The sequence below is a fragment of the Schistocerca americana genome, chromosome 11 (assembly GCF_021461395.2).
Source record: "Schistocerca americana isolate TAMUIC-IGC-003095 chromosome 11, iqSchAmer2.1, whole genome shotgun sequence".
Lineage (NCBI taxonomy): Eukaryota > Metazoa > Arthropoda > Insecta > Orthoptera > Acrididae > Schistocerca > Schistocerca americana.
The window spans coordinates 51,792,111-51,812,202 of NC_060129.1; the positions used below are offsets into that span (position 1 = coordinate 51,792,111).

The 20,092-nt window shown below is 40.1% G+C and overlaps 1 protein-coding gene across 1 annotated transcript in view; it reads right to left on the reverse strand.

Moving 5' to 3' along the window:
• LOC124553228 (zinc finger protein 3 homolog) overlaps positions 1–20,092 on the reverse strand; it is a 198,795-nt gene that overhangs the window by 168,000 nt on the left and 10,703 nt on the right. Inside the window, exon 3 of the mRNA XM_047127118.1 lies at positions 10,219–10,308. Coding sequence (XP_046983074.1) covers positions 10,219–10,308 — 90 coding nt within the window. The remainder of the gene's footprint in view (positions 1–10,218; positions 10,309–20,092) is intronic.

A 20,092-nucleotide genomic window follows, 5' to 3' on the forward strand; every position in this document is an offset into this window, starting at 1 on the left:
ATAAACCATAATCTTAACTTTCTCAGGGAGGGTATCCCCCTTCAAAGGCCAGGATAAAGGCACCAGTATCAATGCAATTGTCTTTAGGACCCTTCTGAACATGCCAAACAAAGTGAACACCCCGCCATCTGAGACTGTCCCAAAGTTCCTCATCAGTTTCAAGGATGAGGTCCCTGTGAAAAATCACACCTTGAACCATATTTAGAGACTGGTGGGGGTAATGGACACAGGAATTGTGCAAAGATTGGTACAGGCACGAAGGGCCACAGATTGGGCAGCTGAAGCAGTTTTGATCAGCAACGAACCCACCCGCATCTTGCTCAGGGAGTCCACTTTACCAAACTTGTCTTCAATGTGTTCCACAAAGAATAAAGGTTTGGTATTGGTGAAAGTATCTCCATCAGTCCTGGTGCAAACTAGATAACGGTGGAAAGGTTTCGTCCCTAGCCGACGGGCCTGACCCTCTTCCCAGGGGGTAGCCATGGGAGGGAAGGCCGAAGGGGCAAGAGAAGCAGCACTTGAATCAGTTCCATGCAGAGAGACAGCCGCAGAAGAACGGCCAGAGTTCTGGACCCATATGCATTTCATTTGCATAGCGTCCGCCCTGATACCACCAACTCCAATCAGGGGCTCTCCTCACGCGCACCACCCAGCCGCAGCAAGGGCCGTCTCGCATGGCGGCCATTTCCGGGAGTTCCGATGCTCCAGGATGACGAGCAACCACTCCAAGGCATGCATGAGGAGGCCACAGCTCAGGTATCAGAAGTGTGATCCCTGTGTTTTCAGGGGGCTCAACCAAAATGGTACGTAGCGGGCTGGCTACCGTGCTGGCTATGCACCCTAGCATCAGACAAGGACGTGAAAGAAAAGGTGGAATTTACTAGGAGGGCGCACGTCAGAGACACTAGGTAAGGTGCTCTTCCCCAAATGGCACACACTATGGAGGAGAAATTTTGTAATGGAGGTCAAACCCCAGAGGGGGACCAGGGAATGCCAAAAGGAGGAGATGATTACGCAACAAAGCCGAATTGTAAAACCAATAAAACCAGGAGGATAGCGGAGGCCAACATAAGCAAGGACACCAAGAGAGGGAGAGGAGGGCGAGGGGAAAGGAGTAAGGAGGGGAAGGGGAAGGAAATGAAGCCCTGGAGAGAAAGAAGGCTGCAAAGCAAATGACGTTGCCAACATCATGGGATGGAGGCGGTCATATTTCTTCCTTTCCTCAGAATAAGACAGACAGTCCAAGGTTTTCAATTCTTGTATCTTCTTCTCCTTCAGATAGACAGGGCAGTCGAAAGATCTAGGCGAGTGGAGGCCAGGACAATTGACGCACCGAGGTGATGGGGTGCATGTATGTCCCTCACAAAGAGGGCGTCCACAATCGCCACAAAGGGGTTCAGCTTCGCACCTTGATGACATATGCCCGAAGTGCAAACATCGAAAGCATCGCATAGGAGGTGGGATGTAAAGTTGCACGACGCACTGGTAGCACATCACCTTTACCTTCTCTGGGAGATCGTCGCCCTCGAATGCGAGGATAAAGGCCCCAGTGTCGACACTGTGATCTTTGGGGCCGCACTGGACTCGCCGGACGAAATGCACGCCATGGCTCACCAGGTTGGCCCTGAGCTCATCAGATTGCCGCAGGAGGTCCCGATGTAAAATAATCCCCTGCGTCCTATTGAGCGCCAGATGTGGGACAATGGACACTGGGATATCCCTTGGTTGGTTGCATGCCTGGAGCGCCATCAACTGTGTAGCAGAGGTGGTCGTTATGAGAACGGACTTCGAACGCATTTTATTAAGAGCCTCGATTTCTCCGAAGATATCCTCGATATGCTGTACAAAGAACATGGGCTTGGAGGTGGCGAATGTCCCCCATTGGTCCGAGAACAGACTAAATGGTGGGGGAAGTATTTCGTCCCAAGCCAGCGGTCCTGTCCTTCCTCGCAGGGAGTGGCCAAGGAGGAAAGGCAGAAGGACCAGAAACAGAGACAGAACCTTTCTTCTTAGAAGACGCGGCCGCAGAGCGACCTGATGCATATTGACGCTTCATCTGCAAAACGTCCGCACCAATACCACCCACTCTGACCAAGTGGCCACTCAGCCTCAGCAAGGGCCACCTGGCAGGGTCACCATTGCTGGAAGTCCTGATGCCCCAGGTAGACGGGCATCTACTCCTTGGCAGTACGATCCCTGTGTTGTCAGGGGGCTACAACCTAGAGGGTACATCTGACTACCCCACCACAAGGGGCTGGCTACCGTGCTGGATTTCGGGTGCCATGGGAAGTCCATCATGATCGAAGGTGCAGATGAGGATGCACTACGGGCGTAACCCATGCAAGTCATTAGGTGTTTAGGCCCAAATTGATGAACAGTGGGTGCAGTTACGACGCCGTTACAATGATGAGTGTCAAGGTCTTAGTGCACTGTGGACCGGTGATACACCACGTAAGGTGTCCTTCCCAAAAAGGCTAGTACTTGTGTAGAATTTTAAAAATGGAGGTCAAACCCCAATGGGGACCATTACATTGAAGGCCAAAACGGTTGAAACTCCTTTTAGTCGCCTCTTATGACAGGCAGGAATACCTTGGGCCTGTTCTTACCGCAGACCCGCAGGGGGATATTTGTTGGTGACAGCATGTGTTGGCATATGAGTGAAATAAAGGGTTACGAAAGCTGAATCTAAATCTTATACTGGTTAATGGCTGTAAAATTAATATAAAAAACAAATGATGAATAATGTCCCTAGTAAGTTGTTTCTCAAATTTATTGCAAATTAAATACACCAGTGGCAAGCTGTACATACAACGTTCATGGTGCAACAAAAGTATCTTACTGATTTTCCTATCACGACACGCACTGAAGCTGTCATCCAGTGTGACAGTACATGAAGTGTAGAGGAAAAGAGAAGGAAAATTCATTGTGTAATAGGATCTAAACCACAAACCTCATCTGCTCTACTAAACGAGGTGTGATCTTTTAGAGAGATTTAAATTTGTCGATATATGTGTAACAAATGCCACCATGACAAATGGTTTTTGGGTGGGATACCCAGCATTTTAAATAACAGCAGCCTCAATCTGTTTTCCTATCCCCTTGTCGGACTGTCTGCTAGCTAGCAGTCCATTTCTCTTCAACATAAGCTGTTAACCTCTAGCAAAGTTGGTACTTTTTTGCATTGTTCATAAGCTCACAGAATTTCTGCCATACAACACATTTATCACATTTCCCAGGCATTTATACTGTACATGTTGCTGCTTTTCCACTGGCATAGATATTCCATTTCTACTCATCTCAGTATTACATACTTCTTGCCGCAACTTGCAAACAGAAAATTGGACATTTTATATTTGTTTTGTGTATTCTTTCATCCTTTGCCTCGGCAACGTCATTGCTTTCTCATCAACAAAAAAATTTAATTTTGTTAACAAGTTTCCACCAGCCCATAGCATTGAGCACAACTTTAACTGGAACATGGCTATGTCTAGTCATAAGAAATAGTTGATTCCTACTGCTGCTTGGTATGTGTTTCACACTGCTGACTAATACATTATTTTTGAAGGTGGTAGTTGAAGTACTATGGCTACATGACACTGTAAGTAGACAGGTATGTCATTCTGCCTGCAAGGACTGCACAGCTTGAGAAGAAGTTGAGGGGCAGAGACAAAGGGCAAGGACGAGACAGGCAAAGAGAGTGGGTGAGAAGATGGGAAAATGGTGGGTGAGGAGGAGACAGAAGAGTGAAAAAGGAGGAGATGGAATGAATGTGGTAGGAGAAGATGGACTAACAGATTGGAATATATACTTACCCTGGCAATACCACGAACTCAGCTGGTTACTAATATACTGCTGATCTCTAGGAAATTCACGATCTATGATTATTTCCATTAGCCAGTGACTTTTCTCATTCTACATGTAATATCAGTGATGTGAATGCTGGAAATGTTATCCAGATCATCCCACCCCAAACTTAGTCTGGGATCCTCACTGATACAATCTCTGTGGGGAAATACTCCCAACAGACCTTCAAGAAAATAACAAAGAATATTCGAATTAATACAGCTTGTGCAAATCTGTCCATACAAAGACAATTTGCTGATCAGCTTTTCTAACTCACATTCCCATGATTCCACCTTGTGGTACATTTCACTGTGCTCTTTGCAGAGACACTGGCAGCTCTCTCCTACACTGTATACTTCACAGCACAGCACTTACTGACCCTGACCATCATCTGGCAACCTAGAAATTTGCCTCGAGTTGCGATGTTGTGCTTCTCCCATCCACACACCATTTATCACTTGTCTTCAGCCTTCACCTGCCTATTGTTGCCCGCATTTATCCACTTATCTTGTTCTCACACTCACAGCTTTAGCTCAAATGAGTTCAGGCATTTGACACCCATTACTGGACAATGTATTCTTTTGACTTCTCCTCCTCTCCAATCCTCAGTAGTGTCTTGCACTGGACCCAAGATAATGTCCAAGATTTTCAGCCTGCAAAATTTGTTTTGCATTGTCTGCCTGTGTCACAATCAAGGACCTGGTTCTAGAAAGCAACGGGGTAATTTAATTTAACTCTATACAGAATTACTTTAGGACTGGCAGCTAGATATGAAATAGTGTGGACACATTCAAAGACTGCAGATCATACATTCACTCTATCCCAAGGGATACACCTTCACCACACTCCCAATATACTATGCAGCTGTAGTACAGTTCAGTTTTAGGCAGCTTGCAGTCTTATGGAATCGCTCACTGCACTATGAGTTTCTGTTTGTGTTCATTTTGTACACTTATAGGATTGAAATTTTACCTGTCATTACTGTTATCAGTTCTGGAGTGTGCAGTGCTTAAGAATGTTAAAAGCAACTTCAGCAAAAGTTATTCAGTGGATATATCGATATCACTCTTGTTCAAGACATTGCTATAGAAAACCAAAATCAGTTGAGATAAATCGTTTGTGCATAATCTGACTACATCATCAACATCTGTGGTTGATAGTGCTCCCAAATGTTCTGTTGTTGATGAGAACCTTATGCTAAAATAAATGGAGGAAATTATTGGCTTCAGCATCTGTAAGTGGAAGTAAGTGAAACATTTAAAAAGATGGAGCATATAAATCCAATACCTCTCCATAAACCACAGTTGCCCACATACAAAAACTGACTGGCTGACAAAAACACAGCCATAAAATAATTAGGCTGACAAGTTCTCACTGGCACTTCAACCCAACACAACTGATAGGGACCTAAATTGACAGTTATGTTGCAAAACAGTGATGAAACAAGTAAAAAAGCTACACTGTCCACAGTTGGGGAACTCAGTAATGAAGCTGTTAGGAAAATTACCAGGGAATGTGTGGTATATATACGTGCAGAGCAGATTGTATTTTCATAAATTTTAATTGTTACTAAGAAAGCTGTTATTGGCAACTACAATCAAATGAAGTGCACCTCAGGAATTCAGCACTAATGACACTAACAAAATCTTCATTGTTTCCATCATAATAGTTGCAACTGGAATGTAGTGAATGATGTTATCACTACTCTTCTTACTTTCATACATAAATTTCCATACCTCTACCAAAATGGGTACCTTTCTTGCTACAAAGATTTGTAATGTTTGATCAGAAAATGTAATGTCATGTTAACCGTAAATGCTGTGCTGTGTTTCAACAAAACAGGTGACTGATACCTTATCACATGAGCAGAGCATCACACATCATGTTTAATTTAAATTAATCTTATGTTAGACATCTCTGACAGAGTTTAGAGCTGTTGAAAATAAGATTTATTCTAAATATTTTGTTAACACAATTTGGACATTTGCACTTAGTAACAAAGTTTCCCTGTAAGTCAAATTTTCAGGAACATTGAACAATGCCTTTTCGAAAATATTCTGCATATAAAATTAAAAATATATTGCCACAAACACATCTCAAATGAGAATGTAGTGAAACTCTTCCAGAATCTATTGATCCCACTTCCACCTTTGTACACTGATTAATATGCAAATTTGAGTGTGTTCAATGGAATGTCAGATCATGCGAACAGTCAGGGAAGAATGAAGCAACTTCGTTTTGCATCTCCATGTGTTCCTACTCTAGTGTCAATCCCAAAGTAATTGTGAGGAGATTATACATCACATGCCTCAGTTTTAATTTTACTGGAGATTGTGATTTTACACACAATCATTTTCAAAATTTTAAAGTTACTGATGTAATAATGCTATAGTGCTTTACATTCAGCTGTTGCTTGTACCCATGTGTCAACAGTCCTCAATGGTGGCAAACATGAAATTCAGTATGAAGTGGCACACACTACATTACTCCGAAAGTAAGAACCACCACATCTGTTTCCTTGGATAATGCCCTACAGACTAACTTTCATACATGCTACAGACAACCTTCTTAGCTCTGGAATTTGCCGTGACTGTGCCAAGCACAGATTCTCCCATTCAATATATCACAGTTATTTCTCAAGTATTATGCTGAATGCACTTGGACAACGAGAACGATGTTTTTCAACACACTCCCAGTGCTGTGCAATCATTGTCTGTGAGTACTGTGATCTTTAAGAAATGGATTCCTTATTCGCTCAATCTCTCCCAAATGTGTCTCACAATAAATGTGTGATTATAGTCCATATCCCTGCCTATTAATATCTGATTCTTTGTACACCTACATCTACACTAGACTAGTGACCTAATGGTCCATGCCAGAGGGTACTTCTGATACCACTACATACATTACTTCACCATTTCCTATTCCATTTGAAGGTGGTGTTTGGGGAGAACAATTGCCAAGAAGCATCTATATTAGCTCTAATGCCTCATATTTTGTTAGCACAATTATTTTGCAAGATATACCCTTCAAAAAAGCACTTCTTTATCTACTAGTTTAGAGTTGCCAGTGCTTGATGAGGTTCCACAATTGACTACATAACAAGATTAACTACACTCCATTTAAAGTTCCTATATGATATGTGTAATAGTAGCATTTTTCCCCAAGTGAGAAGGAAACATCTGACTAGTTCACTACCTTATGTCTTAACACTTATCCTATCATCCTGTCCCTTCTTTTCGTCAGCATTTTCCGTTCATTTCTTTCATCGACTGTTCTGCTGAGGACTACATATTCCCTCTAAGTTCACTTAATTTTCAGCAGCATTCTCTAATCCCACATCTGAAATGTGAGACTTCTGTTCTTTTTCATTTTCCAATCACGTCTACCCAGTAAAAATTCTAATACTCACCACAACTGATCTTAGTCCACAGAGCTGGATACCATTACAAAACAGATTTCTACTAAGGATTACAAATTTTTATAAATAGCATCAAATTTACCTGTAGGCTTTCCCGGCGTAAACTGTTGTTGAAGGTTTCTCGCGTCTCCAGTCGGGTGGTAGCATTGATGTCTTGCAATGTTTTAGACAAAAAAGGAGATGAATGACACCAGAGCCATGGTCAATTTGACTGGAAAAGAACTGGCTGCTGCCACGATCGCAGTCCTCAAGAAAGGACTGAATTTTGCCCCCATCCCCAGAACAATCTGGAAATGAGACATTATCAGTGGCATGGAAGAAGCAGTACAAATGCTTCCCAAGGAGGAAGCAGAGGAAGTCACATGGGAAACTTCCAGAATAATCGACAGATTTCAATTGCCTAAAAATAACATATCTGCGGAAGAACGAGCAGCTCTTTGGTCCCTTAGAGATGACCGTGAAATAACGATCCTACCAGCAGACAAAGGGAATGCTACAGTGCTATTAAGCACTGCCGAATACCAGCAGAAAACCTGCTGCAACAAGATGAGGCCTACAAGAGGCTGAAGACGGATCCAACCCTGACGATAAGTAGAAAGACGATAGCTCTGCTTAAGAAATCTTACTTACCTGAGCCAATGAAGAAGCACCTGTACCCCAGAGCACCAGCAATACCAAGCCTCTATGGACTCCCTAAGACCCATAAGGAAGGGGTACCTCTGGACCAATTGTAGACTCGAACTCTACTGTTACGGACTTGCTAAACTCCTAGAAACACTGCTCAAACCCCTTGTGGGGGACTGCAGCCACAATGTGAGAAACTCAGCCAAATTCGTAAAAATACTCAGGGACATGTGACTACAAATTGAGGACCTACTCGTGAGCTTCAACGTGACGTCGCTTTTCACAAAAAAGCCCCTTCAACACTCCTTGGCAGTTTTAGCCCAGCACTTTGACCCACAAACAGTCAGGCTCTTCAAACAAGCACTAACAACCACCTGCTTTCAGTGCCATGGGGAATTCTTCGAACAGATCGATGGTGTGGCCATGGGCTCCCCACAGGCTCCTGTGATTGCCAACCTCTATATGGAACATGTCGAAGTGGTGGCCCTTCAAACTGCGAGACAGAAACCAAAGCACTTCTTCAGCTATGTCCATGACACTTCTGTCATATGCAGACATGGCAAACAAGTGCTAGCATCCGAACACCAAATTTACAATGGAAATGGAGGAAAATGGCTGACTCCCCATCCTTGATATTTTAATTAAGAGGAAGGCAGATGGTTCACTAGGCCATGCAGTACATAGGAAGAAGACACACAGACCTATCTATACCTTCGTGCAACAAGCTGCCACCAACCAGTACAAAGACAAACAGTACCGACCATCCTGGTACATAGGGTGCATGCCATCTGTGACAAAGAAAGCCTACCATCCGAGCATTAACACCTGAGGGAAGTCTTGCACCAAAATGGCTACAGTCAAACACAGATCAACAGAGCACTTCAAAGGAAGAAGGAATCAGTGAACCCCAGAAAAAGATGATGAAGAAGAAGGAGACCATCTCGCATTCCTTCTGTACACGGTTCCGCTCCTGGTCAAAATAGCATGACATTTGGACAAATACAATATCAAAAGCATTCTCTGACCACCATCAAAGACCAGGGAGCTCCTAGGTTCTACTAAAGATCCGCTGAACCTTAACACACCAGGAGTATATATAACATACCATGCGAATGCGGAAAACAATATAATGGGCAAACACAGCGCTGTATATCTAAATGCTGCGGAGATCATATCAGATGTGTGCGACCAGGTCACACAGAAAAATCAGCCACAGCAGAACACACCTTTAACTTCGAAAACACGAAAGTACTGTGCTGAACATCTGGCTTCTGGGAAAGCATTATCAAACAATCCTTAGAAATAAGGATTCACGACAATCTGGTCAACAGATATGATAGATAGCAAATCAGCGCACCATGGAACCCTGCGATAGTGGCAATCCATCGGGAGCACGACCGTCAACGCCCTCTGCTGAGGACACAGACATAATGCTTACACCGATAACCGAATGTGGCCACCATCCCAACCACTGCAGCCACCCGAGGTCTAGTGGAGGGGGTTGCTAGCACATATAAATAGCCCACTCCCCACGAATCTCGACACTACGCCAGAAGATGGGTAACATGACTTCCTGAAACATCGCATGATATCAATACTACCATGTGGCTGGAGATCTGACAAACCTTCGTCAGCATTAAATTTAGTACACTATGGTGATAGTTAATCAAACTAATATGGAATTTCACAGACTATCAGCATAATGTACTAAATTTAATGCTGTTTACAAAAATTCTTGCTATCACGTTTTCTCTTTGCAAGCAGTTTGGGATAAGCAATGTTCCATTACACTGTAAATTTACGCCATACATACTGGATAAACCCATTGTCTTTACACAGAGCAAACAATTCCAGTAATGCAGTTTGTTTTTCATTAAATACTTCAGCGAAAAGAAATAGTATGACAAACACAATACTTATCTGATAACATACTGCATACAGTTGATTGCTTTACCTCTTACATCTTACATCTTTTCTATTATAGAACTCTGACAGACAAATAAATTGATAGCTGCTGCAAGGAAGTCATCTTTGGTACATTTGTTCCAAGAACGAATTTGAGGCATTCATTATTTACATGTACAATAAAATTACTGTGGGTTACAGTTAATAAACTTATGTTTCCTACAAGTTTCATTCAAATACCATTACATACAACCGAACAATATACCTACAGTCAATTGAAATGCTATAAACATTCTGGAGGAGTGCTAATATCATCGGTTTTAAGGTTTCTTCATTTATGATCACTGAAATATACTGCACCCAATGCATTTCATGATATTCATACAGTACTTCATGCACAATACATCACTGATGTGAAAACTTACATCACGCTCAATGCCATCCTCCTGTTTCAGTTCTAAGTCTTGCTTTATATGGAGACTTGGCATTCCAATCTTTAGCGTACCTTCAAGAAACTGAAAAAAGAAAGAATGGCATATTCAAAGCTTCTGTCCCTTGCACTTGATTGGTGGTCACACATCATGTGGGGCTAAAAACCTATTGGTCACATATATTCACTTACTGGCAATAGGTAACAAGAAACTGTGTCATGTTAAATTAGATTTACTTTCATTCCAATTGATCCATACACTTGAAATCAAGACTCTGTTTAATTTGGAGACAAATTATTTCATCCTTGCCAAGTAGCTACTCCTATTACACACACACACACACACACACACACACACACACACACACACACACACACACACACACACACACACAATATTATTTTTCTCAACTAAAATTTTGCTCATTTTGCAAGGGAGACATGTTGACATGTTATTGTGGGTAGTTGGCCCAAAGAAAATTGCACAAATGCAATACCATTTCATTCCATGGAAAAAATTACACACGCCAGTACCACTGTCATCCCATTTCGTTCATTATTTAAACATTTAAATAGTGTGCCACCATTGTAATTTGATTTGAGGCAACTCTGCCAGGGATGGTCCCAGTCACCAGCATTGACGCAAGGCACTGAGCATGTCAGGATTTGCGTAAGCAGGCAGTCATTTCTGGGTATCATTAAGCAAATCATACTATGTGACAAATCTTAGAATTTCTACTGTTTTACTGCAACATTTATTCATTATTGTGAGGAACTGAATAAATTTATCTGCACAGAAATGCACTGTATTTGCTAATGAATGGAAGCTGTTGATTACTCACAGTGTTTATGTAGGTGCCAACATGAATTACTATTACGATATTTGCAGTTGCATGACTGAGAAACTCCAGTAACATTACTAAACTGAACTGTGTGCTGTATGAATGAAGCCAAATAGAGAACCTTTTGCGCTTGAAGTGTGCACGAGTAGGAAAAACCGGTCAATTGCCTGCAAAATGCTTGGTGAAGTGTGATGTGGTCAATGGCTTCAAGCTTGTAATACAATTCTATTGAGCTCTCCACTCTTTTCCTACGTCCAAGTTCAACTGCAAGCTCTCTTATTACATGTAAAATACTGGTTCAGATGCTAACTCCTTTATAAAGTAAAACATACAATTTTACAAAAGTTAGTTTTATGTAACCTAAGCTTTCTGTTATAGGTATTTGATTAGCTTTAAATTCCATTCATCTACCCTGCTATTTAACTTATTTTTACTGTGTAATGCAAATATTCACTTTTTGTTTCCTTTTTAGATATTGGACCTGATATTACTAATATTTATTGGAAGTCAGAACTATGACTTGTTCAAATGGAATTCACATTGAATCACTTTACACATCACAATAGCATTTCTTGATTTTTATTTTGGAATTTAAGTTATTTCAATCAATATATTATAAATAGAATCTGCAAGAAAATAGAACTGGCCATTTATGAGAAACTCCAAATATCATTTGGGCATTTGAATGTATCCATTACAATCGGCTGACAGCAGAACTTTCAATTACATGAAACGTAATTTGGTTCATATGACATTATAATTATGACATAGGGGTCTTTTGACACCATGGAATAATGTCACAAGCCACCACAATAAGGAAACTACTGTTGACAGTAGTGTGGGGTGAGTCATGGCACCATGTAGATGACTGCATCAAGTACATGTCTTGACAGCAACAAGTTTGAAGAAGGTACTTTGGTTTTGCCCAGTGTAAATGTGGAAACACTGATGAAGCAAGCTAGTTAAAATGCTTCTCACTACTATTTTGCACATGGAAGTCACATAAGTTCTTTTTATTTATAAAGTTAAAAAACACCTCAGACAGAAAATGAAGTTATACATCTGCAACCCTGGAGGAAAATATGACCACCCAAGTTAAGCTGGTACAACTTTTTCATGGGCCATCCCCTCTCCAACCCCTAAGTGTATATTGGTAACACCTGTTGCAGGCTGTAATGGGAAGTTATGATGGCTGAAAAGCCGATTTATGTAGCCAATGACATATTTTTATTTCAATGGAGAGACAAACACAGTGTTTAATCTAACAACTACTTTGACATATTAGATGTTAGAGTGGGATCAAAGTGAATGTTCAGGGAAAAAGGCTGTTTGCAGTGGCCAAACAAAAAAACATGTAACACTTAATGTAAAACTGGGTTTTCATGAATTATTTTTGCACTCTTCTTTCCAATATTGATTTGTATCCAGCAGGACTGTGGACAAAAACAGGAAATAAGGGGAAAGTGTCAGTTTTGAGGCTAACCTAAACCTCAGGGAAGGCTATATATCACGTCTGCCACAACATAGATCCATCTCTGAGAGAAAGCTGTTAATAGTATTTGAAGAGAGGCAGTGAAACACTGCTCTACACCCCAATACAAGAACCTCTTGTAAGCAGCGGAAGGACACGAAGATACGACCATGCAGACAATACCACTCACCAAGACCAGGATTGTATATCAGACAAAATTAATAAAATTTCAAAATCAAAGTTGCACATGTGTTCTGTATACACACATATATAATTGTATTTCATTAACAGAATTGTCAACATGTATCAAAAGCATGCTGTGGAGTAAAGGCCATCCACAAAATGATTAGTTTGTTTGTTAATGGCAGGACAGATGGTTAACAGCTGTGCATTGTCTATGATGTAATATCCTCCCATTGGCTGCCAACAAACTGGTCCTGAGACATGATAGAAATATCTACTTTCTACCATAAACTAGTGCAGTACGTGGAGCACTGTTTGTAAAGTTTAGCTAATAAACCTGTCCACAGGAGTAGTTGACTTGAGGAACTATGTTATTAATGGGGGCACATAGAAGCTATTTCGAGGTAACGTATGTCCATCTAAAGTACCTGCACTTATCAGGTCTCCATGGCAAGGACTAAGGGATGACAGAAGCCCCTGGTTCCAGTCAAGATGCCACAGGCTCATAAGCTTTCCAGTGTTCTTGACTTTGCTGGTTTGTCTTCAGTCAAAAGGAAAGGGAGGGTACTGGCTCCACGATGTGCAGAGTACTGTTGATTGGACACCCAAACCAATGCAACTCGCTTATTTGGGCCTGAAGAATGCCTCACTGCAGCATCCAACCAAGCAGTAAGGGGTTGCTCTCCACTGTGAAATTCAGTGTCAGAAGAGTGAGACTCAGACACACAGCAGCCTTGTGTAGTGATACACACCACTATGAAGAAATGTGGTGACACATACCACTGTGGAGAAGTTGATGCATATCCCTACATCATCTTTCCAACAAATGATACTAGCAACTCTTGAGTTATTTATATAACAAGATTAGAAAAATAAAATAATGTTTTTAGTATAAAAGTACAGGGAGTAAGACGCATGTCAACATCTTGTGTTCGCCAAAGTTCCATCTGAGATGTGGTATTCCAAAGGTGAGTTTGAGTAATTACTGGAATTTCTGATCCACCTGTTACGGAAACTTTTTGTTTATAAATGCCCAAAAATGATTCAGCATTTTTCTGCCATCATCAGTGACTACTTTTATTCAGCTACATGTTTCAAGATCTCATAATTTATGTCTTTTCACTATTACCTAATTTTTCTGTTTTTCTAGTTTATGTATGATACTCTATTTTTCTACGTACTGATAGATTATCATCCGCAACTAAATTAAGTTCCTGTGAGTTAGGTTGGCTAATCACCACATCCCTACCTATGAAGCAATTTTGTTGCACCACAAAATTTCATGTCCACTTTGTAGAACTCCACTAACAAGCTGTAATTCTTTTCTTTACTGAGAACAATGTTTATATTCCTGTGTCAATCACTATTTATGATCACTTGGGTTTGACACTAAGTAGGAACTTCTCTCTCTCCTCTGCCTGTGCCACAGTGAAGGCTCCAATAAGAATATTTTTTGATTTTATGATGATCTCAGCTCCCTATTTTCTGACCTGTGTTATTCAGTGGAAGATGATAGGGTACCTCTGCAAAGCCCATGAGGGCACTATGGTCAAGAAGGAACTAAACAAGTAGCAGGTTATATGCAGAACACATTTTTTAGATTATAAAACCACCCCTAAAGACAATAAGCAGGTAAATGCTGATCTGATTGTGGGTCACTTAATTTTGGTACTCAGGAAAATACATCTCAAATTTCACAAAAACTAATGCAAACCCAATGTAAAAGGGAAGCTTTCAACAACTTGGAGGTAGTTGTGTGATTGGATTGAAGAGTTCCTAGATAGCAGAACGCATCACGTCATTCTCAACGGAGAGAAGTCTTCCAAAGTAAGAGCGATTTCAGGTGTGCCACAGGGGAGTGTTTTAGGACTGTTGCTATTCACAATATACATAAATGACCTTGTGGATAACATGGGAAGATCACTGAGGCTTTTTGCGGATGATGCTGTAGTATATCGAGAGGTTGTAACAATGGAAAATTGTACTGAAATGCAAGAGGATCTGCAACGAATTGATGCATGGTGCAGGGAATGGCAACTGAATCTCAATGTAGACAAGTGAAATGTGCTGCCAATACACAGAAGATCCTTTATCATTTAGCTACAATATAGCAGGTCAGCAACTGGAAGCAGTTAATTACATAAATTATCTGGTAGTAGGCATTAGGAGTGATTTAAAATGGAATGACCAGATAAAATTGATCGCCGGTAAAGCAGATGCCAGACAGATTCATTGGAAGAATCCTAAGGAAATGCAGTCCAAAAACAAAGTAAGTAGGTTACAACACACTTGTTCGCCCACTGCTTGAATACTGCTCAGCAGTGTGGGATCCGTACCAGATAGGGTTGATAGATAGAAGAGATAGAGAAGTTCCAACGGAGAGCAGCACGCTTCATTACAGGATCATTTAGTAATCGCGCAAGCGTTACAGAGATGACAGATAAACTTCAGTGGAAGACTCTGCAAGAGAGATGCTCAGTAGCTCGGTATGGGCTTTTGTTGATGTTTCAAGAACATATCTTCAGGAGGAGTCAAACAGTAAGTTGCTTCCTCCTACGTATATCTCATGAAGAGACCATGAGGATAATATTAGAGAGATTAGAGCCCACACCGAGGCGTACCGACAATCTTTCTTTCCACGAACAATACGAGACTGGAATAGAAGGGAGAACTGATAGTGGTACTCATAGTACCCTCCGCCACACACCATCAGGTGGATTGCGGAGTATGGATGTAGAAGTAGTTATTAACATCTTAGTGCTCTATTAGGCATTGTCTTACTGGATGTGGTATGCCACTGGCTTCCTCCAACTTCTGAACTCACTGACATAGTAAGTTACATAAAGACCTAGAGCTTCACACTGGAATGGAAACTCATTTTCCACATAGAAAAAGTGACAGATGATGCTTGGGACTGAACCCAAAACACTTGAATTTGCAGCCTCACACCCATTCAAGAAGCAATCCTCTTACTCTTAGGAAAGTATGTAAGCATTCAAGACAAGATCCAGAGTTTCATTAACTAACAGTGGCATTATACACACTATACTGGAAGGAAAACTAGAAATGATTAGCTACAAAATCTGATATTCCATACAGAGGACCCATTAGAAAGATGCACCACAGAATGCAGGCAGTAATAGCTTTATCATCATGAAAAACCAGTACTGTGAAATGAAATAAATCTGCATTTATCTCATTGCATGTTACTGAAATTTGAAATCTGCATAAAGATAAGTATCAAATGTGAGGGAAAAATAATTTTAAAGTGTCAAATGTGATGTGGGAAAAAAAAAGAACATTTGAGTTCCAACACCCATCCATCATAGTAGATTAATGCTTAAGATATGGTCTGGTAAATATTGTATACAATCTAATTTCTCTATCATACTGTAGTGACAATATATATATATATATATATATATATATATATATATATATATATATATATATATATAAAAAGAAAGATGATGAAACTTACCAAACAAAAGCGCTGGCAGGTCGATAGACACACAAACAAACACAAACATACACACAAAATTCTAGCTTTCGCAACCAATGGTTGCCTCGTCAGGAAAGAGGGAAGGAGAAGGAAAGACAAAAGGATATGGGTTTTAAGGGAGAGGGTAAGGAGTCATTCCAATCCCGGGAGCGGAAAGACTTACCTTAGGGGGAAAAAAGGACAGGTATACACTCGCACACACACACATATCCATTATATCATGGATATGTGTGTGTGTGCGAGTGTATACCTGTCCTTTTTTCCCCCTAAGGTAAGTCTTTCCGCTCCCGGGATTGGAATGACTCCTTACCCTCTCCCTTAAAACCCATATCCTTTTGTCTTTCCTTCTCCTTCCCTCTTTCCTGACGAGGCAACCATTGGTTGCGAAAGCTAGAATTTTGTGTGTATGTTTGTGTTTGTTTGTGTGTGTATCGACCTGCCAGCGCTTTTGTTTGGTAAGTTTCATCATCTTTCTTTTTAGATATATTTTTCCCACGTGGAATGTTTCCCTCTATTATATTCATATATATATATATATATATATATATATATATATATATATATATATACTTCTCAGCTACATAACTGAAGATGCATGCCTTTAGATAGGGAGAAAGATGTGGAGAAAAATTACATCAAAGTACAACATGACACGAGGTTGAACAAATATAGACAACATGAGCCATGTCATTTTATCAGGAGCTGTCCATCCATTTCCTTGAAATTTAGAGAATCCATGGGAAACATAGATCTAAATTTCCAGAGGACAATCTGAACACATTCATCTCAAAATCACATCCTGTGACATTAGCACAGCTGTGAGAACAAAAATTCCTGTGAAAATCTACAAAACATGTTTTCCAAAACATTAGCCTGTGCAACTGTTTAGAAAACACACACAACAGAAAAATATTTATTCTGTTAGCAATAAACATGCCCAAAATAATAAATTCTCTAAATACAGAGATTGGAACATGAGCACTGGACTACTGAACCATCACAGACTGCTACTGTTAAAAACAAATTCTGAAAGATAGGAACATACTTCTGCCTAACAAATCTGGTAAGGTGATCCAACATGATGCAACAGCCAATACACCCAGTATGGGGAATGTTGTGGAATACGGTGAGGACCTGCATATGTTAACAACATTACATAGTTACATGACAGCAGAGATCTGTACAGGAAATTCAAATGAAGCTAAATCCCCTGAATCCCCATGGCCAACCAGAAGTTGAACATATGAGAACCACCAAGACAGCCTATATAAGAAACCTTCCATTAATTTACAAGCAAGATCATATCTTGCAAAACATGAAACAAAAAACGAAAACCCCACAACTTCTGAACAAAAATGTTAGAAAAGGGATCAAAGACAACTCTACAAAGGCTAGTTGACAATGATGCACGTGGTAGCAAAATGGATGACAGTACCAGAAAAGTCATAATTACAATGCTTTGCCTTAGAAAGTTTCTCCACTAAAGAACATAAAAATGCATTTCACATTTTTGGCTCCAGCATGGATACTAAAATGACATACATAATTGACTAAGGTGGGGACAGGAGGGAGAAGGAAAAACTAAACTTTTTCTACACAGTAGACCACTAGACCTGAAGTGGCAGCCATCAGATTAAATAAAACAAGTGGATCTTGCAGAACAACCTCTGGCAATTGAAGTGTTACTTTATGGAACAGTGGCTTTTCGTGGGAATATAAAAATGCACAGATCATTTCAGTTTGTAAGAAGAGGCACAGGAAACATGTTCGGAGCTAAAGACCTGAACAGCAGATAATTTTGTTCTCCTATATGATTTTGGAAAGAAAACAGTTCTGCAAGAATAAAAATGGATCCTACAGTCATTGATCAATTAAAATCATTTGCTCTATTCACTCACAATTCTGCTGCAATGCAGTCAGCCAATACAATTTTGGATACCAGATAAATTATGCTGATCAGAAACATTCACAATTTGATCCTATGACTGCCTAATATTAGAGAATTGTCTATGAAACAACAGACGTAAAAATTTATTTTGGCTGCACTGATGAGTTAAACCTGGATTTCTTGCATTTTATGGGCTGTCACCTTTACCATTATGGACACATCCCTGCAATAATAAGAACTTGACTGAAAATGGTATCTTGCAAATCATCCTCTTCAATTTCCTTCAGATTTAGAGTATTTGGAGTTTAGTGCTGGAACATCAGTTTTCTAAACCAGCACTATGCAGTTACCAAAGAACTACAAAAATTTGACTTTGATGATCAGTAGATTTCTGAGAACTGTCAACTAAAAAATATTTCCTAATTATTAACACAATTGTTGGTAATTGAGACTATAGCACAAAAGTGCCTTAATGAAAAAGCTGCTGGTTCGAATCTTCTAGTCGGAACTACTAATTTTTCAAAACTTCCATGTCTACTAACAACTCGCAAATTTAACACATACTGAATTGTAATGGTTTAGTAAAAATTACATTTTTTTCAACATTCGACATATTAAAACAAAAATTTTGATACATTTCTGCGAGATTTCTTTATTTTCAATTTGGTGCTATCCATTTTTGTACCAAATTGTTATTTTTCAACAATACTTGCATTTTTATGTAACACACTTAAAAATAATTTTAATAAAGTATGAGTCAATATGATATAAGATTAACATTCGTTTTACATATGGAATGTAAATAAAACTAAAAGAACCGGTAGCAATTAGTGTTATCTGAACCACCATATTTATGATTTTTATACTGTTATTCTATGCATTCAGCTACAGACAACTACATAACAAATTTTTTATACTTACCAGCACTCACAAATCACCTAACTGCCAAAGGCATTTCTTGTTTCTACTTCTATGGAGAACTGTGTCATACTGCTTTACAAAATTATTGGCTGGTCGCTGACCTTAAAATCCTGAACCTAAGATGAAAATCTCTGAGGACACGCAAGTGACATCCCCTTGGCAGCCCTGGAGGCATGCTTGGTTAGGGTAATTGTTCAAGTAACTGATCCTGAAACCAGGAGTTACAGCCTCAAATCTGAGACATACCAACAGTTTTCATCTGTGGGTTTGTATGTGTACCAAAGCAATCCCACAGAATTGTTATTTGTGTTCATACAGATAAAGTAATTCTACAAATATATATGCTAAGACTATTTCTTCTGCTTCAAGACAGCACTTCAAACAATAGTGCACAGCCCCCACCCCAAATGAACCATGGACACTGCCAAGGTAGGGTAGCTGGCATGTCAACGATACTGAAAACAGTTAGGTGCAAACACGAATAAGTATTATCCGAGGAGAAATCAAGCTAACACATGGTTCCTCAAGAGAGGCAAAAGCCTTTTCAGCAGTTGCAGGAGCAATGGTCTGTATGATCAACTGACATGGCCTTGTAGCATTAACCAACTTCCTGTGCCAATACTGCAAGTGGATGAAAGCAAAGGGAAACTGCAGCTATGTTTATTTTTTTCTTCTCAAGAGCATGCAGCTCTACTGTACAAAATTATCTTACGCAAAATATTCTGGAGGTACAATAATCCCACATTCAGATCTACAGGTAGAGGCTACTAAGTAGGATGTTATCAGAAAAAGCAGGACAGGCACTCTATATGTCTTAGTGTGGAGTATTACATACCTTAGTAGGGTAAGTATATATCACTAGGGGTTAAGATAGATACTGCCTACAGGAGAATTAGAGAGACCTTTAGAGAAAAGAGAAGCACTTGGATGAATATCAAGAGCTCACACAGAAAACCAGTTCTAAGCAACGAAGTGGAAGCAGAAATGTGGAAGGATTATATAGTGTGTCTATAGAAGGGCGATGTACTGGAGGGCAATATACGGAAATAAAGCAGGATGTAG